Genomic DNA, 27,927 nt, shown 5'->3' on the forward strand with positions numbered 1-27,927 from the left:
TCACTTGCTTTAACGGTGAAGGAAAACTTCTTGAGGAAACCTGCATGCTTGAGAGTTCTCCATAAGTAATGTTTTCAAAGGTGTGTGAAGCTAGCCAATCCGCACTTGGCCAGCGTGGTAAACTATGGCCAAAACCCTTCTCACTCTGAGAGGAGACCTGTGCTCTGTAGTGAGCCGGTGATGGGTTGATCATGATGATGATGAAGTAATAAGTATGTTGGTAAATTACTTAGCAACGTTATTTGTCAAAAATGAAGTTCTTTTTAGGGTTCCGTATCTCAAAAGGAAAAAGGGACCCTTAAATAGGATCACTCTGTTGTCTGTCGTGTCTGTCAAGAAAACCTATAGGGTACATCCCATTGACCTAGAATCATGAAATTTGGCAAGTACTTCTCATTCTGAGAAAAATGTACACACTGCACAATTGCAAAGTGTAATGTAACGTCTAGGTACATTGCCTGAGGATGCTCTGGTGTCGGAGCGAAACGTCGAGTGCGTTTTCGTGGATTTGGGTGGTGTTGCGTGGTGGTGGTGCGTGTTGCTTGCTTTGTGGCTAGCTTTTCCTGCGTGTTTTACAGATTTGTCTGTTTCAGCGGACTATAGCAAATTAAGCTTTTGGTTCCTTGTATATCGGAGCAAATTGGCTGTGATCGCAGCTATGGGAATAAGGTCTGTGAGCATTCACCAGGGACGGAAATAGTAGATTATTCAACATGGGGGTAATGTAATGTCTTAGGTCACGGGCGCCTGGATACATCCCAAGCATAACGAGGGATTTTAGAGTAAGCGTAGCGAGGGTGTTGCATCTAGAATCCTGAGGAAGCGTGGGGTTTAATTAATTTAATTAATGCACCACAATACACCGTTTCGGAGAGAGTTTTCGAGAGGGCATCATACGTCGAAGCGAGACTGCAGTAGCAGCTTGAACTAAAAACTACTTGCAAGGAGCAAAATTTGCTTCGGATGAGGGATGTTCTAAATTCAAATTACATTATATCCCTCAAGACCTAATGGATTTCAGTACAACATTACATCCCTTAAGGCGTAATGGATTTCAGTACCACATTACAACCCAGCTGTCATAGGAATGTTATGACGTAAGTAGTGTAGAAAGTCGATTCTGGACCACCCCGGGGGTCCGCGAAAAAAAAATTGTCCCGCCCACAAAAAAAGACCACCACCATTGGCTCTGGATGTTCGCCGTTTTTAGACCATTGGCTCAAGCCTAACCTAACCTAACCTAACCTAACATATATCGATCGGGTCGTTAGCGGGAAACTAAAAGGGCAATTGGAATCTCCTACCACTCATCTAGTGAATGATCGCGTGCGAGGCTGTAGGTACCTGCTACCTACGCTAGCTCTAACAATGAGTACCGTTTGACTCTTGTTTTTTTGCCCTTTCCTATCAGTCACTAGTCTATACACCAGCTAATGTATAATTTTCTAATCAAACTTCTATAAGCGAGAGTTTTGCCGTTTTGAACCGTTTGACTCAGGCCTAACCTAACCTTACCTAAATTTACGTAAGGCTAATGAGCTGTATCACTTATTACAATATGCGTAAATTTATTACGCAATTAGTATAAAGATAGCACGCGTCAAAATAACTTCGGAATGTCCAAGGCGTCACTTTCTCATTTTTTCATCGGGGATACAAGGTACCTGCTCCGGCGCCAGGGGGTTTTAACAATGCCCCCCGCCCCTTGTCCCCTCACCCGTCGATCCATGCATTTCTACAATTTTGTCCTTAACCGACTTTAAAAAAGGAGGTATTTTTCTGTATGTATGACTGTATTTTCATAAAATGTTTAAATACGAGTTTATCATGTTATCACCATATTGGATGACTGATATTGTTTATAATGAATAAGTAAATTAGAATTTGATAGCAATGCATTTCGTAGAAACTTAACCCAAGCTTTTATGATAATGTGTTCTCTTGCAAAAATATGTGAGATGCTCTCTCGTGTCAGTTTAAAATATATTTATTATCTCATTAACAAAAAATTAACAAAATTCACGATCGATCGTGTCGTTGATTTTTTTAGTTAGTCCACTCAATCTGTTTTTATCGCCCATTAACTTTAGGTAGATGCAAAAACTGATATCGCATGCAGGTGTTTCAGAGCATGTACATTCGTGTTTGTTTCGAAGATTTATAATCCCATTAAGAAGGACTAACAAAAAATTAACCCAAGCTTTTATGATAATGTGTTCTCTTAGTAGATACAAAAAAATATGACACATGCAGCTGCATGAAAACATGTTGACTCTTGCCTAAAAAGATGTGTGTATAAAAACGCACCATTGTAATTTTGTGTCACAAGTTTACTCGGTGCCAGATCGTTAGGATCAAATATCAGTGCTATAAGTCTTAAATATAAATCACCCGTCTAGAGCGATTGTGTTGTGAATCTACATATTTCCATCCATCATGACGGTAAGTTTGCAATTTTAGCGGTAACTAGGATCTTTTATAAACTTTTATAAATTTAAGTAAATATTATAATTAGTTTTTGTAATTCTATTAGTTAAAGTATCACCTTAATCTTATGCACTATTACCTTTTTATTTCAGGACTCACAGGAAGAATTCACTTACAAGCATTACTACTATCCACTCAATGTGCCAGATGATCAAGATGCGAGTGATTCCACATTAAATAATAAAAAGACTGCTTCAAAAAGGAGCAAACCAACGGAGCAAAACAATATAGATGTATTTTTCGAAAAACCAAAGAAAAAGAGGAGAACTACTATTTCGTCATCGGTAGCTCAAGCGACTGATGGAGGTCTATCCTATATCTCATCCAATGATGGTGATGGTGTCAGTGCAAGTCATCTCATCAAAATAGATGTCTATGACATGAAGAATCTGGAAGGGGTTTTACCTATTGATTACTGGAAATATGCAGATTTACGATTAAAGTACTACGTGAAATCAGACGCTGATAAATTTTATCACAGCACGCGAGATATTATTTACAACATAACAAAGCAGATCGCAGGAAGACATGATTGTAAAAAATATTTTATCGACAGAGATAACAAGCAATAACTACTAACTATACTTATAAAGTATGGTTTAGCTAGCTTAGGATCATAATGATCGGTGCATACACATGCGTTTTTTCTGATAACTGCCTAAGCCGAGTCCCCCCACTCTTCGCCGATACAACAAAGTATAAAAGTGTTTTGCTTCGAAATACGAACTTCATATTTCATTACACTATGTCCAACTACACGATGTCGCCTCAACTTTGTGAACTGAACGAGACCATTTATGACGAAGAAATGGTTACAATATGTGAAGAAGTAGAAAATACAGTAAATTTGGAAGAGATAGAAGATGAAAATTGGTATTCGCAATTAGATAGAAGTCCATCACCATCACCAAGTCTCTACAGCCCTGTTGACTTCGCTGGGAAGGAAGATGCACTATTTGGGATACGAGGCCCCGCAACAGATGATGAAGAAACTATGCAAGATTCGCTCCATTCGCTCTCATCACAGTGTACACTTAAGTTATAGTTATGGGTACTTTAAGATTCATTTTTAATAAAAATGTTATGTAAGATTTTCATGCAAATAACTAAAACAAAAAAAAAAAAAAAAAAAAAAAAACTATAATTTTTCAAACCATTCTTTTTTATTTCATTTCTCTAAAAATAAAGTCTTAAACATATATTGTAACAGTTGATCATTATACAAAGTATTATCTGAAAATACATTAAGAAATTGTGACATTGAGATGTCGTTATATTTAAAATATATATAAACTAAACAATACATTCCACAAAATGAGCTGAAATAGTTTTGCAGTACTTTGTTGTTATGAATCCACTTCTTACAGTTGGTTTTTAGAAACATTTCATGATAATCCATTGGTTTTCGACCAAACGAGTCAAAATATTCACCGACACCATTAGTACCCACGTATATCGCTACCCAGTGAGATCCAGGTTTTGTATCGGGGTCTAAATTGGATATTAAATAAGCTGGTGGTGTTAAATATATCGGTATCTTATTAGCTGCAAATACATTGAAGTGAATATTTGCATCAATTTTTTTTAAATAGTTTTCTATCTCTTTGGTATCCATTGAAACTTTAATTATAAATAAATTAAAATGTAAAATAATCTTCTTTACTGAATGGATGGTTAAGAAATGACTTAAAAAGTAAATATCTCCATTTATATTAATTCTTAACTGTTGTAGTCTAAACTAACGTCTCGATTTTTATTAATTTCAATTACGTTATCAAACTCTGCGTATACTATGCAATTAACAGTTGTGGTTAGAGCTTTTTCGAATCGAACTTCAAATCTTACACTACCCCGTTTAATAAGGTTCCAGTGGGAGTTTGAATTAGCAGATAAATCAGGAGTTAAATCAAACGCAAACAGACAATATCCATTTTTATACTCTTCCTTAGAGACATCATTTCCATCATTCAAAAAATGAATTCCTGTTCCCGAGAATAAAGTATGGTATGCACTCGTGAACATATCATTATCAAAAGACGGTGTTAATGTTTTTGATGGTATCGATTGGCCATCAACATATAAACCGAACAGATTAAGTCCGTGATTACCAAAATTTAAAGGATTTGTATTTAGAGTTCCATTGAAAGCAGAGTTTCCCACGAAACCAACAATACATCTTTTGGGAATTTGTCCTAAAAATACATTATCAAGCATTTTTCCTTGGATTCCTGAGGGTATCGTTAACACTTTAACTTCGGCACGGGTGACAGGATATTTAGCGGTTGTAGTAGCTAATACTTTCTCATGTGCAATTAATACACTCGGATTGATCCGAACTTTACGCATTATAAGGCTAGCACTAGATATATGCACTTTGAATTTACCATCTGCAGAGGAACACATAAGATTGAAAGTATCTTTAGAACGTACTAGTTTTAGACGCATTTCAACACCGTTGATTAAAAACTTATCTTGATTAAAAATATCAGCGTGTATGTGTCCAATCATTTCAATAGTTTTACTTTCCTTTGCTAATTCTTCTCTTTTTGCGTATCCCTGATTTGAAGCATCACATGAATCCATTTTCGAGGTGGTATCTTTATACCATAGACCACAAGTGAGATGAGATTTCTTGGCAGCTGTACCATAATTAAGCAATGTCTCGATGTAGGCTCGATACCCATAAGTGTTGTTTGGAGGTGATACGAGCTTTTGATTTAAATATATGTCAACCTGACTAAAAAGTGAGTGTAACCAATTGTTAACTGGAGCAACATTAGCCGTCTCCGCAATGTTAGTTGCATCAGTATTCTGAACTTTAGCTTTTATGTGAAGTAGGGTATGAGATAAATCAATGTAATCATCTCCATTTCCTGGTACTAAGAACTCAATGGGTCCATCATCGGTCAATGATGAAATGGGGTTGTAATGAATCCACTGACCCCCCTCAATACTTGTTTGAGTCGATGGTAGAGCAAACAAATCCAACTCAGATTTTACGCATTCACAGGAGTTATGATGTAAAAATGTCATTTTTTTAAATTTTAACTTTTATGAAAAATATCCTGAATATTACTCTGTTTAATTTTCTTAGTACCTTTCCGTTTGAGAGTTTTTTTAGAAGTGGTACGTTTCCTCTTTTGTCGCCTAATTTTATAGCCTGATCCTCTCATTATTGAATCAATTTTTTTATCAGCTTTTTGTTTTAGATTCGAAGTTGCTGTTTTTAAACGTGATCTGATAGATTCATCCATTGGCTGCACATTTAACATATCGGACAATAGGCCCACACCAGCATTTAAAGCTTCTTTACCCACAACTTTAGCGCCATTTTTCAAAAGTGGAAGAACAAATCTAAATAATCCACCCAAAAAACTGCCAATACCATGACCTCGCTGATAAGGTGCTCCCTTATAAATTGCACCTACGCCTGTACCAGCTTGATGAGAATAATAATGTAAATATGGGCACGGCATTTTACATGCACGTTCACTTGATTCTCTTAAAATGTAGTTTAATACATGTTGTCCCAAACTGGAATGGTACTTTCCGACCTGTACTCGTTCTTATATCTATTTCTATTACATCGAACTCTCTGCGCATGACAGGTACGTAATGAGGTGGTGAAAAAATATGCATTTTGTTTGCCCCGTATATATAGACTGTAGGATCTAGTGGTACGATTCTGAGAAGAGGGGCCATCACATCTCCAACAATTTGTGGTTCTATTATATCACAATAAATGAACAATTGAGATGGCAATCCTAATTTTAAATTATAAGGATATGTTCCAGTTTTATGCTGAATTAGATTCGTATTTGGTTCAAAACCCAGTTGTAAACATAACTTGGTTGATAACTTAAGTACATCAATTAAGTTATCCTCACATAATATTGATACTTTATTTTTTATTTCATCATAATTAAACATTATTGCAACATCAGTATTTTTATTTAATTCAGCTACAATATGAGCAATGCAGTCATAGTTCATGGCAGGAATACGGTTTCTATAGTGTACTAATGATTTAATATCGTCCTCGGGTATCATAATCCATTTTGATGTAAAAATAACATTTTCATTTTCTCGAACCGTATACATAGTGCAAGGATATTGAATTTCAACAACTCCAACGTACCATTCTCCTTCCAAAATAAGCGCTTTTGGTAATTTTGTTGAGAACATGGTCGTTGTGTTTTCCTGGAAGTATTCCATTGAACTATTACTAAGCAAAGTTAAATAAAAATTTTCTTCCATCATCCTATCTGATTAAGACTGGATTCTAAAATCCAACTGTTAAATTTATCAGGATAACCTTTCCACTTGACAAGTAATTGTTTTCTGTTACCTGAGTAGCGAGAGCGTACTATTTTATCAATTTTATATCGAGTGGTGGGGTTATATGTAATTTTTTGCAATTCATCCTCGTAAAACGTTCCTACAATAGACTCATCTTGAAGATCTTTGAGGGTATAGACAACCTTAGACATGCTTTTTTTTATGCCGGATATAATAAATATTTCATCACTCCAATTTGTTTCATACCCTTTTTGAAAAATGTGTTTATATTTTGTTATCCTTACATAATCACCAATTGAAAACTTAGTTTGCTGTCTAACACTTATTTTATTGTTGAGATTTCCATATAAATTGTTCCAAACTTTCATGATGTTATTAAAGTTAACTTCAAATGGACACATTTTGATGCTCGAATGAAAGCTATGGTTATAGGAATAGAGTAAATCTTGTAAAACGTTAATATAAGTATAGGTATTTTTATATGTAAAATAACGCCACATTTTAGTTTTTAATGTCCTTTGAAATCTCTCAACTATACTAGCTTTAATATCTGGGTTGTTGGTTGTGTAATAATTAATATTTTTACTTTTAAAGTATTGTCTAACATCTTTTGATACAAATTCAGTTCCTTTATCAGATTGTAAGTGGGTGGGAGTTGCTTTAGCTTCAGTAAATATGCTTTCAAATGCCCGTTTTATACTTTCTGAATTCTTCTTTTTAAGTGCTCTAGCGAAAGCGTATTTACTAAAAACATCAATAACACACAGAATATAATTAAAACCTTCATTATATTGAGAATAAGTACGCATATCACTTAAATCTGCTTGCCAAAGTTCATTAAAGTTAGATAATATGTATTTGTTTCTTGGGAATTTTCGATGCACAGGCTTGTGTAACGTATAAGTTTCCTGGGCTTGCAACCACTCTTTAACTTGTTTCCTATCCATTTTACCTTTTAATGCTCTGGCTAATTTATCTATGCTACTGTAACCAGCTGGGTTCGAAACATCATAATAGATGTCTTTAATGTCTAGTATGGATTCCATCTTTCCCAAATGTCGTGTTTCTTTCTTAATGTGTATGATGTTAAAGTTTCACGACTCTTTTCATCATCTGAGGAACTATGTCTTCTAAATTTTAGCGATTTATCATTAATATTTTCAAAAGCTTGAGAATTACCGATACAAGCCGATGGAACTCCAATATTTTTTAGAGTTTCAATAAATTTTCCCCATCCAGCAGGTTTGGGGCGTTTTAATGGTCTTAGTGTGTAATTCACTAGATCAACTATATTACTGCCATCTACAATCTCATTATCTATGACTATTAATCCATCATTTTTCCAGTTAATTTTGTCTTTATTGTTTAGGAGAGTGTTCAACAATATATCACTTTTTTTTCTATACGTTTTTGGTATGAGTTTGCTTATATAAGTGGTGGCATAAATACTCCAGACCGACCGCGACGTCTAAATCGTGCTCAATTCGGTCGTCCATTGTTTATCTTATTCTGATATCGATGGTTTCACAGAGTATAGGGATTCCAACATCAATGGATGGTTTAACTAGTAAAATTCATTACGATTTTAATTTTTTAGGGTCCCGTATACGAAGGGTGCCAACGGGATCTTATTACTAAGCCTCTACAGTCCAGCTGTATCTCCGTGCATGTGTCTGTCAGCAGGCGGTATATCATGAACCGTAAAAGGTAGACAGTTGAAATTTTCACAGTACATTTCTATTGCTGCTATAAAAAACAAAATGGCCGCCTTATAAATTAAAAAGAATCAAAAAGTACGAACCCTTCATGCGCGAGTACTCCCACTTGATCGGTTTTTAAAAACCCATTCAAACTCCACACGCACAAAATATTGGCGCAGTCGGTAGGATCTAGAATCTCGACCTAGACATTTACTAGTTTGAAAAGATGGCCGCTAGGAGAAAGATATAAAAAACCAATTTTGACGACCTCTCTGGCGCAGTGGTCAGCGCTGTGGGCTTATTAGCAGAGCAGGTGTTTGGAATTTTATAGTTTCTAAATTTCTGCTCTGGTCTGGTGGGAGGCTCTGGCCGTGGCTAGTTACCACCCAACCGGCAAAGCCGTGCCGCCAAGCGATTCAGCGTACCGGTACGATGCCGTGTATAAAGGGTGTGAGTTTAATGTAAACTGCCATACCCCTTCCAGGTTAGCTCATTTCCATCTTAGACTGCATCATCTCTTACCACCAGGCGAGATTGCAGTCAAGGGCTAACTTCTACCTGAATAAAAAAACCGGCCCAGTGCGAGTCATGCTCGCGCAACGAGGGTTCCGTACTACAGTCGTATTTTTTCGACATTTTGCACGATAATTCAAAAACTACTTATGATGCATAAAAATAAATAAAAATCTGTTTTAGAATGCACAGGTGAAGACCTTTCATATGATACCCCACTTGATATAGTTATCTTACTTCGAAAATTGAAAATACTAATTATTAGTTAATGACCACAATTTTTTTTTGTGTGATGTAACCTTAAATTCACGGTATTCAGATTTTTCCCCTCATGTATGCTATAAGACCTACCTACCTGCCAAATTTCATGATTTCAAGTCAACGTTTCTTGACAGACCGACAGACAGACAGACAGACATATCACTTTGTTGATCCTATAAGGGTTCTGTTTTACCTTTTGAGGTACGGAACCCTAAAAGGGGTAGAACATCAGCTTAAACTAGCAGTCGCCGAGCGATAATAATGTCACATCTTAAATAATAATTGTCTCGCAGAGTGCATCATCGCATCAACGCATCCTGAGAAAACCAGTCCACAAGTTTGCTGGCTGCATACAAAGCCGGAGGGGCAATGAATACGGAGACTACTTCCCTGTTAATTAATGTCTTCTTCATCTCAATCGTTCACTCTTGAAAAAGTGGTCGTGGCTATGAATTTTTCACTGCTGCTCGTGCGATCTACCTCCAGCGACTTCTGTTGGTGGCATTACGTTGCACACACGGAGACAGGCGTGTTTGTTGCGGAGCGGATAAGTCCGTCCACCTAATTGGGGAACACTTACCGCGTGAACGTGTGCACTCCACTCGACCTTGTATTGTACCACGAGGTGTTCGATAGTACCACTCTTCCTCGTAATGTGCCCAAAGAACTTGAGGATTCGTAACTGTACAAGCGACGAAAGCATTTGACTTATTTTCAGTTCTTTGACAATGGAAAAAGTTCTTAGAGTTTGTTTACTTGTGCTGTAATATCTACCTACCTAAACGGGAAGTATCCTATAGGTTATCTTGACAGACACGACGGACAGACGGACAGACCGACTGACAGACAGGCAGACAGACAGACAGATATACAGACAGACAACAAAGTGATCCTATAAGGGTTCCTTTCTCCTTATGAGGTACGGAACCCTAAAAATACCCTATTATAGAGGATCCGCCGCGGCCGGCTAGTCAATAATGGACCGAAATGATCAGGGGACTGCCCTAAGGGCGCGAAGTCAGCACTGGACTGACTTGAAACTAGTGTCCCTGTGCTACAAGCCCAGTAGCAAGTCAGCGCTGGACTGGGTTATTGTACAGACAGACCTACTGCCGTGTTTACTGACTCCAGCCTGGTGGCATCAAGCGATTGTAGACTGTCTGGCAAGTAGGTACCTACTAAGAGTGCGAGTGACTAGAGAGGCCTGGCTCTATTATGTCGGGCACGTGTCGTCAGTCGTGCACAGTGCAGTCAAGTAGATAGTATTCGAGTCGAAACAAAATAACGTGAAAGTGGACCTAAACTTCCGTACCATTGATATTAATTTCGCAACGGTTTACGTTTCCGCTTGCAGCGCTGGCTGTAAATATATGTACAAACTTGAGCATTAAAACAAAGGCAGTTCCGGGCCATTTTACTATAACGCGATAGTGTATCGACTCTCTTGGTGAATGTCGAGAATAATCTCGGGCTCAGTGGCACACAGTGCACTCGGACTTCGGAGCGAGGAACACTCGCCAGTCGCCGCCATGCAGCGCCAGCGGTGGGCGGCAGCCGGCAAGCCGCCGCCCGCGCCTGCCAAGCCAGACGCCAATCGCTTGGCCTTGGACACCCTTGGAGCTGTCGACTGTTCGGCCCGCGCCCCGCACTCCGGTCTCCGCCATGATGGCGGCGCCATCGCCGGCCACCACAGAGTACTTTTAACATAGCCACTCGCTTCACGCCGCAATAAGTCGCTAGTTGTCTTGTTCCTTGCAAGCGTGATGTTTCAAAGTTTTATCGCGCGGGCTTTATGTTAGTGCGCAGCTTTGTTTAGTGACTAAAAATATATTTATTTGTTTCTAAAGACTAATTTTGTCAGTGAATAGTTACATATTACAAAGAATTATAAGTTTTTGTGCCTGTGTTGTTGACATCATGTCTGTTTTATTTATGTGTTCAAAGTTAAATGAAAGTTGAAACATACGCACTGCGCCCCACATATTTGCAATTTGTATGATCAAACTTGTTCAGCGATCTCACATGAGTAGCTACTCGTGTGCCTTCTTGGATTTTCTATACAAGGATTTTTTCTTGGTACACAGGTAACCTATTTTTTTTTTCATAATTGTTATCGACGGTGTGGACAGTATATTTTCTCTTTATAGGTAGGTACCTCGTAGTAATGCTTACCTAGTGCTAAATTCTGATTCGCACTTAACCGGTTTTTTTTTCTTATCCGCTGTTTTTAATTTAACATAATACGGTATTTGTCAAAATAAATTATTTCTCAGTGATTATTAAATAGAGGGTCTTCCAAAATATGTAAAATCCACGACCTTTGCTAGTTTTATGTGTGACTAGCTGTTGCCCGCGGTTTCGCCAGGATTCGGAATTCGGATTTAGGTTATTATAAATTCCGTGGGAACTTTTGATTTTCCAGGATAAAAAGTAGTAGGTATCCGTAGTAGCCCGTCCCCGGGATGCAAGGTATCTCTGTACTTACCAAATTTCGTAAAAACATTAAAACGGATGCTTCTTTAAAAATCAGATTTAGGAATGCAACGATTGCACGCTTACAGCTTTAGAACACACTTTAGGGTCCTCGACACAGAATAGGTATAATAATAGTTGTCCTCGAGTTTAACGATAAAGTCTTTACTTGGTGTGTAGGTAGGTACCATACCTATCAATTTATAGCCGTCAGTTTCTAAATCCCATTAGTTTTGGTGGTCAAGTCCTCTGAAGCAACTGAGGAGTTGGAATCCAAATTTGTTATGGGCCAATGTATGTCGTAGTTTCTCAATTAAAAAAACCGGCCAAGTGCGAGTCAGGCTTGCGCAACGAGGGTTCCGTACTCCAGTCGTATTTTTTCGACATTTTGCATTATAACTCAAAAACTATGATGCATAAAAATAAATAAAAATCTGTTTTAGAATGCACAGGAAAAGCCGTTTCATATGATACCCCACTTGATATAGTTATCTTACTTCGAAAATTGAAAATACTAATTATTAGTTTATGACCACAATTTAATTTTTTTTGTGTGATGTAACCACAAAGTCACGGTTTTCAGATTTTTCCCCTAATACGAGCTATAAGACCCACCTACCTGCCAAATTTTATGATTCTAGGTCAAAGGGAAGTACCTACCCCCTAGGTTTCTTGACAGACCGACAGACAGACAACAAAGTGATCCTATAAGGGTTCCGTTTTTCCTTTTGAGGTACGAAACCCTAAAAATTACGCAAATCGGAGATTTCTGTATAGGTACATAGGTAGAAAAACACAACTCCTCCTTTTTTGAAAGTCCGTTAAAAAGTAGCCTGTGTGACTCCTTGATTAATTCTCTACTTGCCTGTGAAAGTCCCGTCAAAATAGGATAAGCCGTTATAAAGTTTCATCATCATCATGATCAACCCATCGCCGCGCGATTGTCAAATACCGTATTGGTTCAGTTCAGACTCAAACCTCCTGAAACTAACACAAAACTGCCTACACGCACCTAAATATACCTACCTACTTACCTACTAAGAATTAAGATAAATTTAATGATGTTTACAGTTTGACTAATTAATTAATTATGTATGTACAAATAATAGTAGGTAGGTACCTACTTAATTGTTAGACGAGTACCTACCTATAGTTATAAATTGTTTACGTAATAATAGCCACTAGTTTATTATCGTTGCATTAGGTAGGTACCTATTAGGTAGTAGGTACATACAGTAGCTACATTTTTATCAGTCTCACAGCTCTCAAGTTACGGGATTCAACTAAGTAGGTAGGTACCTACCTGGATGGACCGTGTGTAAAGCGCTTTACGATGTGTTACTTATACTAGTGATGTTCCAAATATCCGTATCCGCGGAACGTGTACCTATAGACTTGCTGTACAGCAAATTTAACATTTAGAGCTTGTTTCGCAACGTGAGTGCTCGTCAGTCAAAATATCTATATATATAAAATTCAAAGTCCTGACTGACTGACTGACTGACTGACTGACATAGATATCAACGCACAGCCTAAACCGCTGGTCCTGAATACATGAAATTTGGAGGGTCTATTCTTTGTAAAGAGTATTTTAGACACATTAATATTGAAGAAAAAGAGTCCTAAAAAAATTGTTTGCATTACCATCACATATTTTATTTAGAAGGTGATAAATTATCTAGTACTGATGTTCTAAAACATACTATATTTAAGTATTCTCAAGTTCATAAAGAAGAAGTTGATAAACAAATAAAAAAAATGTTACAATATGGTATTATTGAACCGTCTACATTTCCTTGGAATTCACCTGTATAGGTCGTTCCGAAAAATCTTGATGCTTCTGGTGAAAGAAAAAGGCGTTTAAAAATCGATTACAGAAAATTAAATGAAGCTACAATAGGAGATAGTTATTCCTTGCCTAATATAACAGACATTTTGGATCTAGGTCATTCTAAATACTTCACAACCCTTGATATAACTTCAGGTTTTCCCCAAGTTACGAAGTCGCCTGTAGATGCTGGAAAAACAGCCTCCTCTGTCCATTCAGGACATTACCAATACAATAGAATGCCTTTCGGTCTACAGATTGCACCAGCTATGTTTCAAAGGTATATACTGTACTTGCTGGAATTCAAAATTATAGATGTTTTGTCTATTTAGATGATACATATTGTGATTCACGCAGGTTCTCTTCAAGAACATAATAAACGTCTAATCGAAGTTTTTCGACGCTTGGATAAATTTAATTTAAAAATTCAAGCCGATTAATGTGTATTTATGCTTAAACAATTCATGTACTTGAGCCATCTCATTACTAATGAAGGAATTAAGCCTGTCCAAAAAAAAATTGAAACTATTATCCAATTCCTTTATGTCAAAAAGACATTAAAGGCTTTGACAACGCCGGATATTATAGAAGTTTTATAAAAGATTTTTCTAATTTATCACGTCCTTTATTTAACTACGCTATTAAAGAAGGATACTAATCAGTATCCTTATTTTATAGCATGGTCCAAATGAGGTAGTCAACAAAGATTTTTCTAAATTATCAGGTCCTTTAACTACGCTATTAAATAAGGATACTAATCAGTATCCTTCTTTTATAGCATGGTCCAAATGACTTAGCCAACAAGATTTATTGGAAAAATTAAAAAGTTGTGAGCCAATTTTACAATATCCTAATTTTGAAAAAGAATTTATACCTACCACAGATGCCAGTGCCTATGCGATAGGTTCTGTACTTTCTTAGGATTCACCACCTGATGATCTTTTAAATTGCTTATGCAAGAAGAACTTTAAATCATGCTGAATCTAATTACTCAACGACAGAAAGCTATCGTATGGAGACTGGAGCATAAAACACTTTCGTCCTTATATTTACGGAAGGAGTTTTAAAATTTACACAGATCACAAACCTCTAACTTGGTTATTTAATGCAAAAGATCCAATTTCTCGTTTAGTCAGATGGAGACTTTTATTAGAAGCCTATGATAACGAAATAATTTATAAAGAAGGAATATTAAACCATAATGCGGACGCGTTAAGTCGAACTCGAAACAGTTATTCGTTCTCAATATCAACAATTTTTAAACGATTCTCAACACAAGTTGATTTTAAATAATAATATCGAAGAAGTTAATAGAATATAATAATATGTGGAATGTACTGAATACATTAAAAATAAATTAAAGCATTTTAAAAATATCAAAGATGTAGATCTTGGAAATATTGTCATAAAAAACATAATGATCATTTCATTTATTACCTTTGTACTAAACAATATTATTGGCATAGAGAAAAGAATTCTTCAAATTCCCCAATATATACTCTAATGCTCCTACAGAACCTAAATCTCGTAATGCAGAATTTAATGGAAAAAAAACACCTATAGTTGTTATTAATACATAATTGTAATAATGAAACACCACGACAAAGGAGTGCTAGATAAAGTTAAAAACTTAATCATTGTTATTACTTTATTTTAATCCTAATATTTCATTTTGTTAGTTTTATTGTGAATTAATTTAAGTCGAAATGATTTTGAATCATTTCTTTTTCTTAGGGGGGAGAAGGTTGGTTGGAATTTTTTTGGAGTCGGTGCCAAGGAGGTGCCAATGTGGAGTCACAAAACAATATTATGAAGAGTAGATAGACGGACGGACGGAGGGATGGGCCGGTTCATGCGGCTATTTGGCACCGGCTCCAAAAAATATTATTATAGAACTACAATAACGACAGCCTTCTTTAGTAAAGAAGGCTGTGCAATAACTTTTGTATACATAATAATATATTCGGTAATAAATTAAATTATTTTTTACTTTTCGGTGTTTGTGGTTATAGAAGTCAGTTTTTTTTTGAAAAAAATTTATTACACAATAGTTTAATCAGAACTACGTGATGAATCATAATATAATGGAACTTTCCAAATTATCTCTTAATCGAATTACCATTAATATCATATTAGCGGTCACATTTCATGTTAAACAAGTTTAGATAGTTACCAAATACCTCTTAATTTTATAATAATTGTTTATTAATTACATTTCTTCGATATATATTGAGCATAGATCAAAGTGTAGTTCAGAGTGTATCTACAAGTCTTAACAAGTGCATTACCAAATAGGTTAAATAGCTTAAGTACTTTGTAAACCTCTCCTCGGTATTTTCTTCATATATTAATAAATGCTAAGTCTGTAACGTCGTGTTTAACTTGTCATCTGCCGAGATCCATTACAGTACATTTGACGCAGGTAGCTCTAACGTAGACCTATTTCTCTAGGATTTTACGTCAAAATAGCCTAAAATTTGTCATATCGTCGATTCAGGACCAAACCAGGAGTTCCCTCACTCTAGTTCACTCTGTTAATGGTAATTTGTATCAAGGCTCCCAACTAACGGTTGAGTTATTATGTACTTCAACCGATGACTTTTGATATTCTCCGTTATCTAATTTTATGTATTATACCTACGTACCTACTCAATTTAAAAAAAATACGAAAACAAAATAAATAAGTAGGTACTTTCACGAAAAATTATTTCAATAAAACCTCCACCGCCCAATGCTCCATGTACCAAGTACATATAAAGTTAGTTAGTTATTTTTTCAAAATTAATATTTTTTTCTTTCATTATTTACAGAAGTTCACATCAACTAAACCAGAAAATGGAGCGCGTTAATGAAAATGGTAAGGATGGAAAATGGTGATCATAATATTATTTCAGTAATGTAGTTAGTCAAGTTTATTGTGCAGCATTTTACTTAATATAAGACTCGGCTGACAGCAATAGCAGTAGCAGCCTGCCGTTTTAAGTTACTAATAAAAAAACCGGCCAAGTGCGAGTCAGGCTCGCGCAATGAGGGCTCCGTACTACAGTCGTATTTTTACGACATTTTGCAGGATAATTCAAAAACTATGATACGTAAAAATAAATAAAAATCTGTTTTAGAATGCACAGGTAAAGACCTTCCATATGATACCCCACTTGATATAGTTATGTTACTTAGAAAATTGAAAATACTAATTATTAGTTCATGACCACATTTTTTTTTTTTTTGTGTGATGTAACCACAAATTCACGGTTTTCAGATTTTTCCCCAAATGTCAGCTAAAAGACTACCTACCTGCCAAATTTCATGATTCTAGGTCAGTAGTAGGAAGTACCCTGTAGGTTTCTTGACAGACAGACAGACAACAAATTGATCCTATAAGGGTTCCGTTTTTTCTTTAAAGGTCCCGGAACCCTATAATGTATCCATCCATATTGGGTCAAAGTCTTATCCCTAGTTTACACGTACTTATTGATTAAGTATTATCTAACCGTTTTAGTTTTAAATTATACTAATTATACTAAGTTCTCGATTGGGCAGCGTTCAAAAAGCTTCGAGATGTCTTCTTGTCCAAAATTCCTCAGTGCTTGAAGACGAAAGTCTTCGAACAGTGCGAGTTGCCAGTGATGACATATGGATCCGAGACATAGTCGCTAACTATGGGCCTCATAAGAAAGCTCAGAGTCACTCAGCGGGCTATAGAGAGAACTGTGCTTAGACTTTCTCTACGTGATCAAATCAGAAATGAAGAGATCCGTATTAGAACTAAAGTAACCTACATACGAGTAGCTCAACGGGTTGCGAAGCTGAAGTGGCAATGGGCAGGGCACATAGTTCGTTAAACCGATAGACGTTGGGTTCCCAAGGTGGCGAATGGCGACCTCGCACCGGAAGACGCAGTGTTGGAAGATCCCCACTAGGTGGACGGACGACACAAGACGAGTCGCAGGGAGCCGCTGGATTCAGGCGGCGCAAGACCGTGGCGTGTGAAAGTCCCTACAAGAGACCTATGTCCAGCAGTGGACGTCTATCGGTTGATGATGATGATACTAAGTAAAAGAAAGCAAGAAGTATAAGACATTGTGAGACTGTACGCACAGTACATATATTATCAGTAACGAAATTGAATAAGCAACTCAATATGATTGATAAAAATATTTTTAATGTTGAATAATTACATTTTAACCTTATTTTCAGATGACGATCAGATTTTTAAATTGATGGCGAATTATAACATTGATAAGCCAATCAAAATCTCCTACGTTTTTGAAGATGGTGATTCAGATGAAACCGATATAGTCGAGAATTCAAAACTACCCGAAAATCCTGCACAACATGCTTCTCCACAAAATAAGAATACTAATTCTGCTACAGAACTTACGAATACGATGGTATCAGATTATAACTGTTATAGCAATGTTAGTTTTGATGATATGGAAAATAGTTTCAGTGTCGAACATGAAATGCGTAATCATGCAGAAGAAAACTATAATAGAAGCTTACAAAACCAGCACACTGTTAATTCGTATGCAATGTTAAATGATTATACCTCTTTGAGGGATATAGAAAACAAGACTGATAGGATGTTGAACCATAATTATTTGAATAATTGGGCATCCAATGATAAAACGCAATACTCAAACTTATTAGATACAGTATCAGAAAATGTGATTATGATTGCCAAATATTATCACTTTTATAATATACAATATGCAGAAAACAAGGACCAAAACATCAGGCAATGCTATCTAGATCGCAAATCACATTATTACCACCAATCATATAGCATTTTAGTTACAGTAATTTTGCCACAAGAGCACAATAACGTATTTATAAGAGATTTTATTAATAGAACAATTGAAATAGCAAAACGCAAATCATGTCATCATAATATATATATTACGTCACTAAGAACTATAATTCTGGATATGATTCGATGGGCTAAACAGAGAAAGGAAAATCCGGAAGCAAGAATCAATCAGTCACAATATCCAATGAGTAGACCACCACCACCGTACAGTACACCCGGTGTTAACACAGGACAATCAATAAATATACAGGCACCATCGTCACTCGGTTCATCAATACCAATGTTACCCTCAGCGTCTTGTTATACCTCCAACGACACACGACAGCAAATATATGGACCATCTGTTTCACATGTGCCGTTACACGTACCTGTACAGCCGTCATTATACAGTATCTGTAATACTAACAATACACGACGGCCAATGATGGGACCCCCTCCAATTTCAATCCCATCTTCTTCAGCATCAAATAGTTTTTCTAATATGAACATACGACATTCAAAAAATACACCGCCATCAGTTTCACTCGTACCATCAGACCTACCAGTACCACCACTATCATCATTCAGTAATTCCAACAGTGACACACAACAGCCTAGGAGAATACCACCACCAGGTTCCCTCATGGCATCCGTTCAGCCTGAATTTCAACCAACATATACTGTATCCAATACTGACACAAGACAGCCAATGACTAGTGCATCAGGTCCCGCACTTCGTGTGTCTTCAGCGTCAAACAATATTACCAATTGTAACAGTAACCAGAAAACTCCTGCAGATCATGACAACACTGTGTGCCTATTTTCAACTGGTCTGCCTGGTGGCGAAATCAGTATAAGCATCGATGCAGCAGTTGCAAAAGTACTTAATGATGTTAAGTCAAGTAAAAAAACTCGTAAAACATTGCGTAATCAACCAACCAAAAAAAGACGAAAGACAAATGACATTGAAAGTCCAACTTTATTTTCTACAAGCAGTACATTCATGTCACCTATGCAAAATCAACCCCTGCAAAATAATTACAACTGCCACAGTCGAAATCAACCTCCAATTACATCAAATGCAGGAAGTGTTAATACAACAATGGAACCAGCGATTAATACTAATCAATTTTGTCATGGAGAAAGGCAGAATCATAAAGAATATGACAATCATGAAAGTTATCCACCATTATTATCTAGATCAGAGTCAAGAGACAGTGGTTTTGGGAGTCCTATATTGAGCACATTGCTAGCTACCAACGATTATAATAATATGGTAATTTTTTTTAATAATTTGGAGGATGAAGTTAGGTTAGAGTATCCTTGTAATGTATTAGATAGCACTATTGTATCATTTTACCAACGTTACAACTAGATGGCGTTAACGGTATTCTAAAACTAAACGCACTTATAATTTTGTTATAATATATTCCGGTTATAACTTTCTCTTTATTAGCTTGGACAGCTCTAGTAACTATGTCGCTCGTAATACAACTTTCATCCAATTTTGTATTCCACTTGTTTTGACTTTATTTGAGAGCGCTAATTATCTTCCAGTCAAATAACCTCGAACAATAATGATTAATGTACCTACTTTGATAACAGACGACTACACACATTACAGACTACTCTGCATCCGGCCGAACGTAATCTCCTGTCCACGTCCCACGCATGACGCATCACTCCAACACTATTGTTGTTATTGCTGTACCATCTACAGTACCCGGCAAGAAATATTGTACATCGACCGTTAGAAAGAGATAGCGGTTTCGTAGAGCGTTGTCTCTGTCGTTGAGTTCGACAAAACGACATATATACAGACAGTCAGAGTGCCAGAGACAACGCTCTACGAAGCTTCTATAGGTAGATGTACAATATTTATTGCCAGCTACTGTACAATACATTCTGGAACTAATTTTGAATTGTTTTTAGGTCTCCCCGCAATATGTAGACAATCAAGAGGTTACCCCAGAAATAACTCATGTAACTTCCATGAATCCTGATGCAGTATTTATTGCAAGTGGAACGTGTAAAATTTGCGGCTCGACCACGAGGAATAAGTGTATCGCATGTTTCAAAGTATATTATTGCGGAACTAAGTGTCAGGTAATAAAGGTTTATCTAAACCAACTATCTATACTTTTTAATAAATAAAATTGAAGACGTGTCTGTAATGTCAAAATAACTACCTCATATGGTTGTTTGAACTATATCAGTGATGTTCCGGATATCCGTATCCGTATCCGCAGAAATCCGCGGGAAAATAAAGATCCGTATCCGTATCCGTTAATTTTTTAGCGGATCTTTGGCGGATCTTTTACCTTATTAATTTTTAATAGGTACATAGATTAAATTCTATTTTTAGGTGATTAGGTAGCAATAAAATACTATTAAATAATTCCACAACAAACAACAAACAAATGCAAACTATATTGCTACCCAGTGTAACACTAAATTATAAATAAAACAAAAGAAAGACCCGTGCAATACAAGTCAAAACATGTCCTGCCACGCAAAGCGTCAAGTGGCGTCAACTATCGTTTCAAGGTCACGCACACCGACACCGATTGAGTAATAAAGTTAAGACCCATATCCGCGGATCTACATTTTTAATGATCCGGCACATCACTAATCATAACTGAATCACACGTTTTTAAAATTTTTGTCTGTCTGTCTGCCTGTTTGAATGGGCTAATCTTTGAAACGGCTGAACCTATTTTGATGGGACTTTGACAGACAAGTAGAAGATGTTAATCTTCTACTTGTCCCTACGGTACGAAACCCTAAAAAGTAGGTAGGTACCATCGTACGTATAGTAGGTATCGATGGTACGGAACCCTTCATGTCCGACTCGCACTTGACCAGTTTTTATAATTTATAAACATTGTAATCATTATTAAATCACGTAATAAATACGTACCTACCTATAGCAGCTAGGTAGTAGGTGTATTACTATCTTCTTCTTCCGTACCTTATCCCCACGCTATGTGACCGGCAGTGGCACAGCATGTCATTTTCTTCCACTCACTTCTGTCATTCGTCAACGCATTATACATCCCTTTTACATGCATATCCTCTTTCACGCAATCTATCCACCTTTTCTTTGGTCTCCTCTTTTTACCTAGACCCTGGTAGGTGTATTACTATAAACTTAATAAAGTATTTTTACTTATATTCCAGGCGGTAGACTGGCCACTTCACATGCATGAATGTAAAGCAAGGTGATAATGTTTGAGTACATTTTTTTTCTTCAATGAAGAAAAAATACACACCAAATTGAGAAGACGGAACCTCCTCCATTTTGAACCTGATTAAAAATTAAATAAAAGCAATGATAGGTACTTAACTACCATATCTGGTACTTAATTATGTGAATAAGATGATTATATTTTTTTATTCAATTATGGTTTTGTGTTTTATTTACTCGGCGGGCCGATTGCCGTAAACTGACATGTGACATCGCAATAGAAATATCCTTAAGAATCGTGATCGTTACAGTTGATAAATTTGCTATCGCGGACGACTAATGCACTATATCGCATTTGGTCATTATCGACATTTTGATGACGTATTGGTAGCACGGACCTATTTATAACCCGACTAAATCGAATATCTATGGTAATCACTTGGTAATCTAGCAATTTACATGGACATAACAGTCTCCTAAATTTGGCTACGTTACTTATTACAAATAAGTAGTTAGTCTGTGGTAACTATTTAGAACCCCAGACCACAAAGTACAATTTTTTGTTGTTTTTCCTTAGTTTACGCGTTTGTTTTTTGTGATTAATTCTGCAACTTTGCTTGCTCCTCGGACTCCGGAGACTTAGTTTTTCTCACTGAACTTATACGCAAATGCCTGGGCACTGATTTGCCTAAGTATTGGGACCCTTATTGACGGACTGTGGCTACTTGGAAGTTAGAACTCGTAAGTTAACAAACGTTATCATTCAATACAAGTAAAGGCTCTCATGCGGGTTTCCTCACGATCTTCCTTTTCCTTCACAGCTAAGCAAGTGATATTTAGTTGTTACAATGGTATTAAACTCCGAAAAGTTAGAGGAGTTTTAACAGCGTTTCATAAAGTACCTATTATACAAATTGAGTCCATTGCTACTGGTGGTTATGACTTCATAGTAAGTACCTCCACACTACAAGTGCTTTCTCGAGTATGTTTCCTTATGTATCTAGAGCTGCCTAAAACGTTGCTCTTCATATGAAAGTTTGGATGTTTCTTACTCCTTCGCACCACAAATATTTAAAGAAACAATTTGGATTAGCTAAATTAGTAACAAAGATACCATATACACTGATTCTAAAGTCTTCGCAGACAACGTCATACCTAAACAGAAGCTGGTAGTGCCTAGTGGTATAGATTAAGCAACACAGTCAGTGGTCACTTACTCAGTTATCATAATTTTTTTTCAGGCAATGGTGATACAGTGCTGCATTCATTTCTTCATCCTGACAAAGATATGGATTGGGATATGTTGTGAACTCGAGCTCTTGGACCCCGTGCAGAGACAAATAAAATAATGAACGGTGCCAGATTAGATTTATAAGAAGCAGATGGTGATATAATTAAAATGTCTGAATCTTATCTACTTTAACAAAAGAATACATAAAAAATCATCAAACTGTTGTTTTATTATAAGAAGCAGATGGTGATATAATTAAAATGTCTGAATCTAATCTACTTTAATAAAAGAATACATAAAAAATCATCAAACTGTTGTTTTATTTGCCTAAATAATTTAAATTCCAAAGTAATTTCCAAAGCTAAATCAATTAAATCAGAAAATGATTTGACTTTTGGACATTACTTTGGGGAATAATTTTAGAAGTTCCCCGAAGAGCCTAGTGGTTAGGATGTCCACCTCTGAATAATTGAAGGTTGGGGGTTCAATTCTAGGTACGCATCTCTAAGAGTTATGTGCGTTTTAAACAATTAATTATACTTAACTTGATTTAGCGATGAAGGAAACATCATGAGAAAATCTGCATGCCTGAGAGTTCTCCATATTGTTCTCAAAGGAGTCAAAGGTATACTATTATGTTCAGCTTGTCGCTGGCTCACTATAGAGTACGGTTCTCTTGAGTGTGAGAAGAGTTTTGGCCATAGTCTACCATGCTGGCCAAATGCGGATTGGTAGACTTCACTTCACACACCTTTGATAACATTTTGGAGAACTCTCAGGCATGCAGGTTTCCACACAATGTTTTCCATCACCGTTAAAGCAATGATATTTAATTATTTAGTTAAAATGCACATAACTGTTCTCCAAGAAGTTATAGGTGCGTGTAAAAAGTACTCTGTGATTCTCGTTTCTCAGTGTTAGTATACCTCTATATTTAATGTACTCTGTGCATCAAACCTACTAATGAAAGAGTCATCACATATTCTTTTAAAAGTACTTATGAGACTTACATTAATCTAAAAATACTTTTATACTATTATACAAGCTTCTAAAATTAATAATTGATTTCTTATCTAGCAGAAGAATTACTATAGCCTTTTTTAATCCCTTTCATAACTTTATTTTAATTAATATGAGTAGTAAAACGATTTGCGGATAGCTTATGTCACTGATAAAAACACCTCTCGAGTTGTTTCAATGAAAACCTCATTTGACGTAACATTTGTCGAGGTTCTTATATGACATCAAACTTCAAAACGCGTCCGCAATAGCATTTTTCATACAATAAATTTTATCGATAGTGTAAATGAACTGTCAAAACATTTTTTTGTCCACATCTATCCTTTATGGACTGTCTCACCGAACCGTGATAGGAAAACCATATTTTGACATTGATGCTGTCATTAAATGATAGATGCAGTCGATTCGCAATCGGCCTGCGGATTATGTCGACCACAGAGGCGTTGTTCTAATTACAACTTGATTACGCAATCCGTCACCGCGTGCCCCATTTTTTTATCGCTGGGAAATGCGTGCGTTTAAGATCCCCATACTAGATAGACGTCAAACAAGTCGCAGGGAGCCGCTGCAGGCCGATTGCCGTAAACTGACATGTGACATCTCAATAGAAATATCCTTAAGAATCGTGATCGTTACAGTTGATAAATTTGCTATCGCGGACGACTAATGCACTATATCGCAATTGGTCATTATCGACATTTTGATGACGTATTGGTAGCACGGACCTATTTATAACCCGACTAAATCGAATATCTATGGTAATCACTTGGTAATCTAGCAATTTAGATGGACATAACAGTCTCCTAAATTTGGCTACGTTACTTATTACAAATAAGTAGTTAGTCTGTGGTACCTAACTATTTAGAACCCCAGACCACAGAGTACAATTTTTTGTTGTTTTTCCTTAGTTTACCCGTTTGTTTTTTGTGATTAATTCTGCAACTTTGCTTGCTCCTCGGACTCCGGAGACTTAGTTTTTCTCACTGAACTTATACGCAAATGCCTGGGCACTGATTTGCCTAAGTATTGGGACCCTTATTGACGAACTGTGGCTGCTTCGAGAAGTTGTTGTGTGACGAGGTGTGGTAGAAGTTAGAACTCGTAAGTTAACAAACGTTATCATTCAATACAAGTAAAGGCTCTCATGCGGGTTTCCTCACGATCTTCCTTTTCCTTCACAGCTAAGCAAGTGATATTTAGTTGTTACAATGGTATTAAACTCCGAAAAGTTAGAGGTGTTTTAACAGCGTTTCATAAAGTAGGTACCTATTATACAAATTGAGTCCATTGCTACTGGTGGTTATGACTTCATAGTAAGTACCTCCACACTACAAGTGCTTTCTCGAGTATGTTTCCTTATGTATCTAGAGCTGCCTAAAACGTTGCTCTTCATATGAAAGTTTGGATGTTTCTTACTCCTTCGCACCACAAATATTTAAAGAAACAATTTGGATTAGCTAAATTAGTAACAAAGATACCATATACACTGATTCTAAAGTCTTCGCAGACAACGTCATACCTAAACAGAAGCTGGTAGTGCCTAGTGGTATAGATTAAGCAACACAGTCAGTGGTCACTTACTCAGTTATCATAATTTTTTTTCAGGCAAAGGTGATACAGTGCTGCATTCATTTCTTCATCCTGACAAAGATATGGATTGGGATATGTTGTGAACTCGAGCTCTTGGACCCCGTGCAGAGACAAATAAAATAATGAACGGTGCCAGATTAGATTTATAAGAAGCAGATGGTGATATAATTAAAATGTCAGAATCTAATCTACTTTAATAAAAGAAAACATAAAAAATCATCAAACTGTTGTTTTATTTGCCTAAATAATTTAAATTCCAAAGTAATTTCCAAAGCTAAATCAATTAAATCAGAAAATGATTCGACTTTTGGACATTACTTTGGGGAATAATTTTAGAAGAAGTCCCCCGAAGAGCCTAGTGGTTAGGATGTCCACCTCTGAATAATTGAAGGTTGGGGGTTCAATCCTAGGTACGCATCTCTAAGAGTTATGTCCGTTTTAAACAATTAATTATACTTAACTTGATTTAGCGGTGAAAGAAACATCATGAGGAAATCTGCATGCCTGAGAGTTCTCCATATTGTTCTCAAAGGAGTCAAAGGTATACTATTATGGTCAGCCTGTCGCTGGCTCACTATAGAGTACGGGTCTCTTGAGTGTGAGAAGAGTTTTGGCCATAGTCTACCATGCTGGCCAAATGCGGATTGGTAGACTTCACTTCACACACCTTCGATAACATTTTGGAGAACTCTCAGGCATGCAGGTTTCCACACGATGTTTTCCATCACCGTTAAAGCAATGATATTTAATTATTTAGTTAAAATGCACATAACTGTTCTCCAAAAAGTTATAGGTGCGTGTAAAAAGTACTCTGTGATTCTCATTTCTCAGTGTTAGTATACCTCTATATTTAATGTACTCTGTGCATCAAACCTACTAATGAAAGAGTCATCACATATTCTTTTAAAAGTACTTATGAGACTTACATTAATCTAAAAATACTTTTATACTATTATACTAGCTTCTAAAATTAATAATTGATTTCTTATCTAGCAGAAGAATTACTATAGCCTTTTTTAATCCCTTTCATAACTTTATTTTAATGAATATGAGTAGTAAAACGATTTGCGGATAGCTTATGTCACTGATAAAAACACCTCTCGAGTTGTTTCAATGAAAACCTCATTTGACGGAACATTTGTCGAGGTTCTTATATGACATCAAACTTCAAAACGCGTCCGCAATAGCATTTTTCATACAATAAATTTTATCGATAGTGTAAATGAACTGTCAAAACATTTTTTTGTCCACATCTATCCTTTGTGGACTGTCTCACCGAACCGTGATAGGAAAACCATATTTTGACATTGATGCTGTCATTAAATGATAGATGCAGTCGATTCGCAATCGGCCTGCCGCTGTGCATCAAACCTACTAATGAAAGAGTCATCACATATTCTTTTAAAAGTACTTATGAGACTTATATTAATCTAAAAATGCTTTTATACTATTATACTAGCTTCTAAAATTAATAATTGATTTCTTATTTAGCAGAAGAATTACTATAGCCTTTTTAAATCCCTTTAATAACTTTATTTTAATTAATATGAGTAGTAAAACGATTTGCGGATAGCTTATGTCACTGATAAAAACACCCCTCGAGTTGATTCAATGAAAACCTCATTTGACGTAACATTTGTCGAGATTCTTATATGACATCAAACTTCAAAACGCGTCCGCAATAGCATTTTTCATACAATAAATTTTATCGATAGTGTAAATGAACTGTCAAAACATTTTTTTGTCCACATCTATCCTTTGTGGACTGTCTCAATGAACCGTGATAGGAAAACCATATTTTGACATTGATGCTGTCATTAAATGATAGATGCAGTCGATTCGCAATCGGCCTGGGAATCTGTGGCCCTACCGCGGTTGTTTGACAGCGTCACGAATTTATAATGTCACGATCGCAATCATCTCTGATTCTCTGATTCGTTAATGCTCGCTCACTATTGGCCACAATGCATTTGTTGCAACAAGAATCGCACAAATTCAGCTAATCAGAACAATTGAGATTGTAATAATGATTGATGCAGGTTTTAGACAATCGCCCTGCTGGATTCAGCAGGCCGATTGCCGTAAACTGACATGTGACATCTCAATAGAAATATCCTTAAGAATCGTGATCGTTACAGTTGATAAATTTGCTATCGCGGACGACTAATGCACTATATCGCATTTGGTCATTATCGACATTTTGATGACGTATTGGTAGCACGGACCTATTTATAACCCGACTAAATCGAATATCTATGGTAATCACTTGGTAATCTAGCAATTTACATGGACATAACAGTCTCCTAAATTTGGCTACGTTACTTATTACAAATAAGTAGTTAGTCTGTGGTAACTATTTAGAACCCCAGAAGCACAGACCACAAAGTACAATTTTTTGTTGTTGTTCCTTAGTTTACGCGTTTGTTTTTTGTGATTAATTCTGCAACTTTGCTTGCTCCTCGGACTCCGGAGACTTAGTTTTTCTCACTGAACTTATACGCAAATGCCTGGGCACTGATTTGCCTAAGTATTGGGATCTTTATTGACGGA

At 36.4% G+C, this 27,927-nt stretch overlaps 2 protein-coding genes across 3 annotated transcripts; both read left to right on the top strand.

Annotated features, from left to right (window-relative positions):
- The first annotated feature begins 1,776 nt into the window (after window positions 1–1,776).
- Window positions 1,777–3,574, top strand: LOC138403320 (uncharacterized). The gene is made up of 2 exons (XM_069503354.1): window positions 1,777–2,442; window positions 2,580–3,574. The coding sequence occupies exons 1-2, from the start codon at window positions 2,437–2,439 to the stop codon at window positions 3,057–3,059; spliced, it is 486 nt and encodes a 161-aa protein (XP_069359455.1). The 5' UTR covers window positions 1,777–2,436; the 3' UTR covers window positions 3,060–3,574.
- A 7,170-nt stretch (window positions 3,575–10,744) lies between these two features.
- Window positions 10,745–21,755, top strand: LOC117988954 (uncharacterized). 2 transcript variants are annotated; one of them, XM_034976247.2, is made up of 5 exons: window positions 10,745–11,344; window positions 16,371–16,417; window positions 17,758–19,625; window positions 20,282–20,455; window positions 21,530–21,755. In XM_034976247.2, exons 1-5 carry the CDS (start codon window positions 11,256–11,258, stop codon window positions 21,572–21,574), a joined length of 2,223 nt encoding a protein of 740 aa, XP_034832138.2. In that variant the 5' UTR covers window positions 10,745–11,255; the 3' UTR covers window positions 21,575–21,755. The 2 variants fall into 2 exon arrangements, with proteins under 2 accessions (XP_034832138.2, XP_069359486.1); XM_069503385.1 differs by having other exon boundaries at window positions 10,745–10,954.
- The last annotated feature ends 6,172 nt before the right edge of the window (window positions 21,756–27,927 follow it).

This window comes from Maniola hyperantus, chromosome 15, assembly GCF_902806685.2.
Source record: "Maniola hyperantus chromosome 15, iAphHyp1.2, whole genome shotgun sequence".
Classification (NCBI taxonomy): Eukaryota; Metazoa; Arthropoda; class Insecta; order Lepidoptera; family Nymphalidae; genus Maniola; species Maniola hyperantus.

Coding starts and splice junctions, on each gene's coding strand:
- LOC117988954 (XM_034976247.2), top strand. CDS start 11,256: ATGATCAAACTTGTTCAGCGATCTCACATGAGTAGCTACTCGTGTGCC. Junction 11,345..16,370: donor GATTTTTTCTTGGTACACAG/GTAACCTATTTT, acceptor CATTATTTACAG/AAGTTCACATCAACTAAACC. Junction 20,456..21,529: donor ATTGCGGAACTAAGTGTCAG/GTAATAAAGGTT, acceptor CTTATATTCCAG/GCGGTAGACTGGCCACTTCA.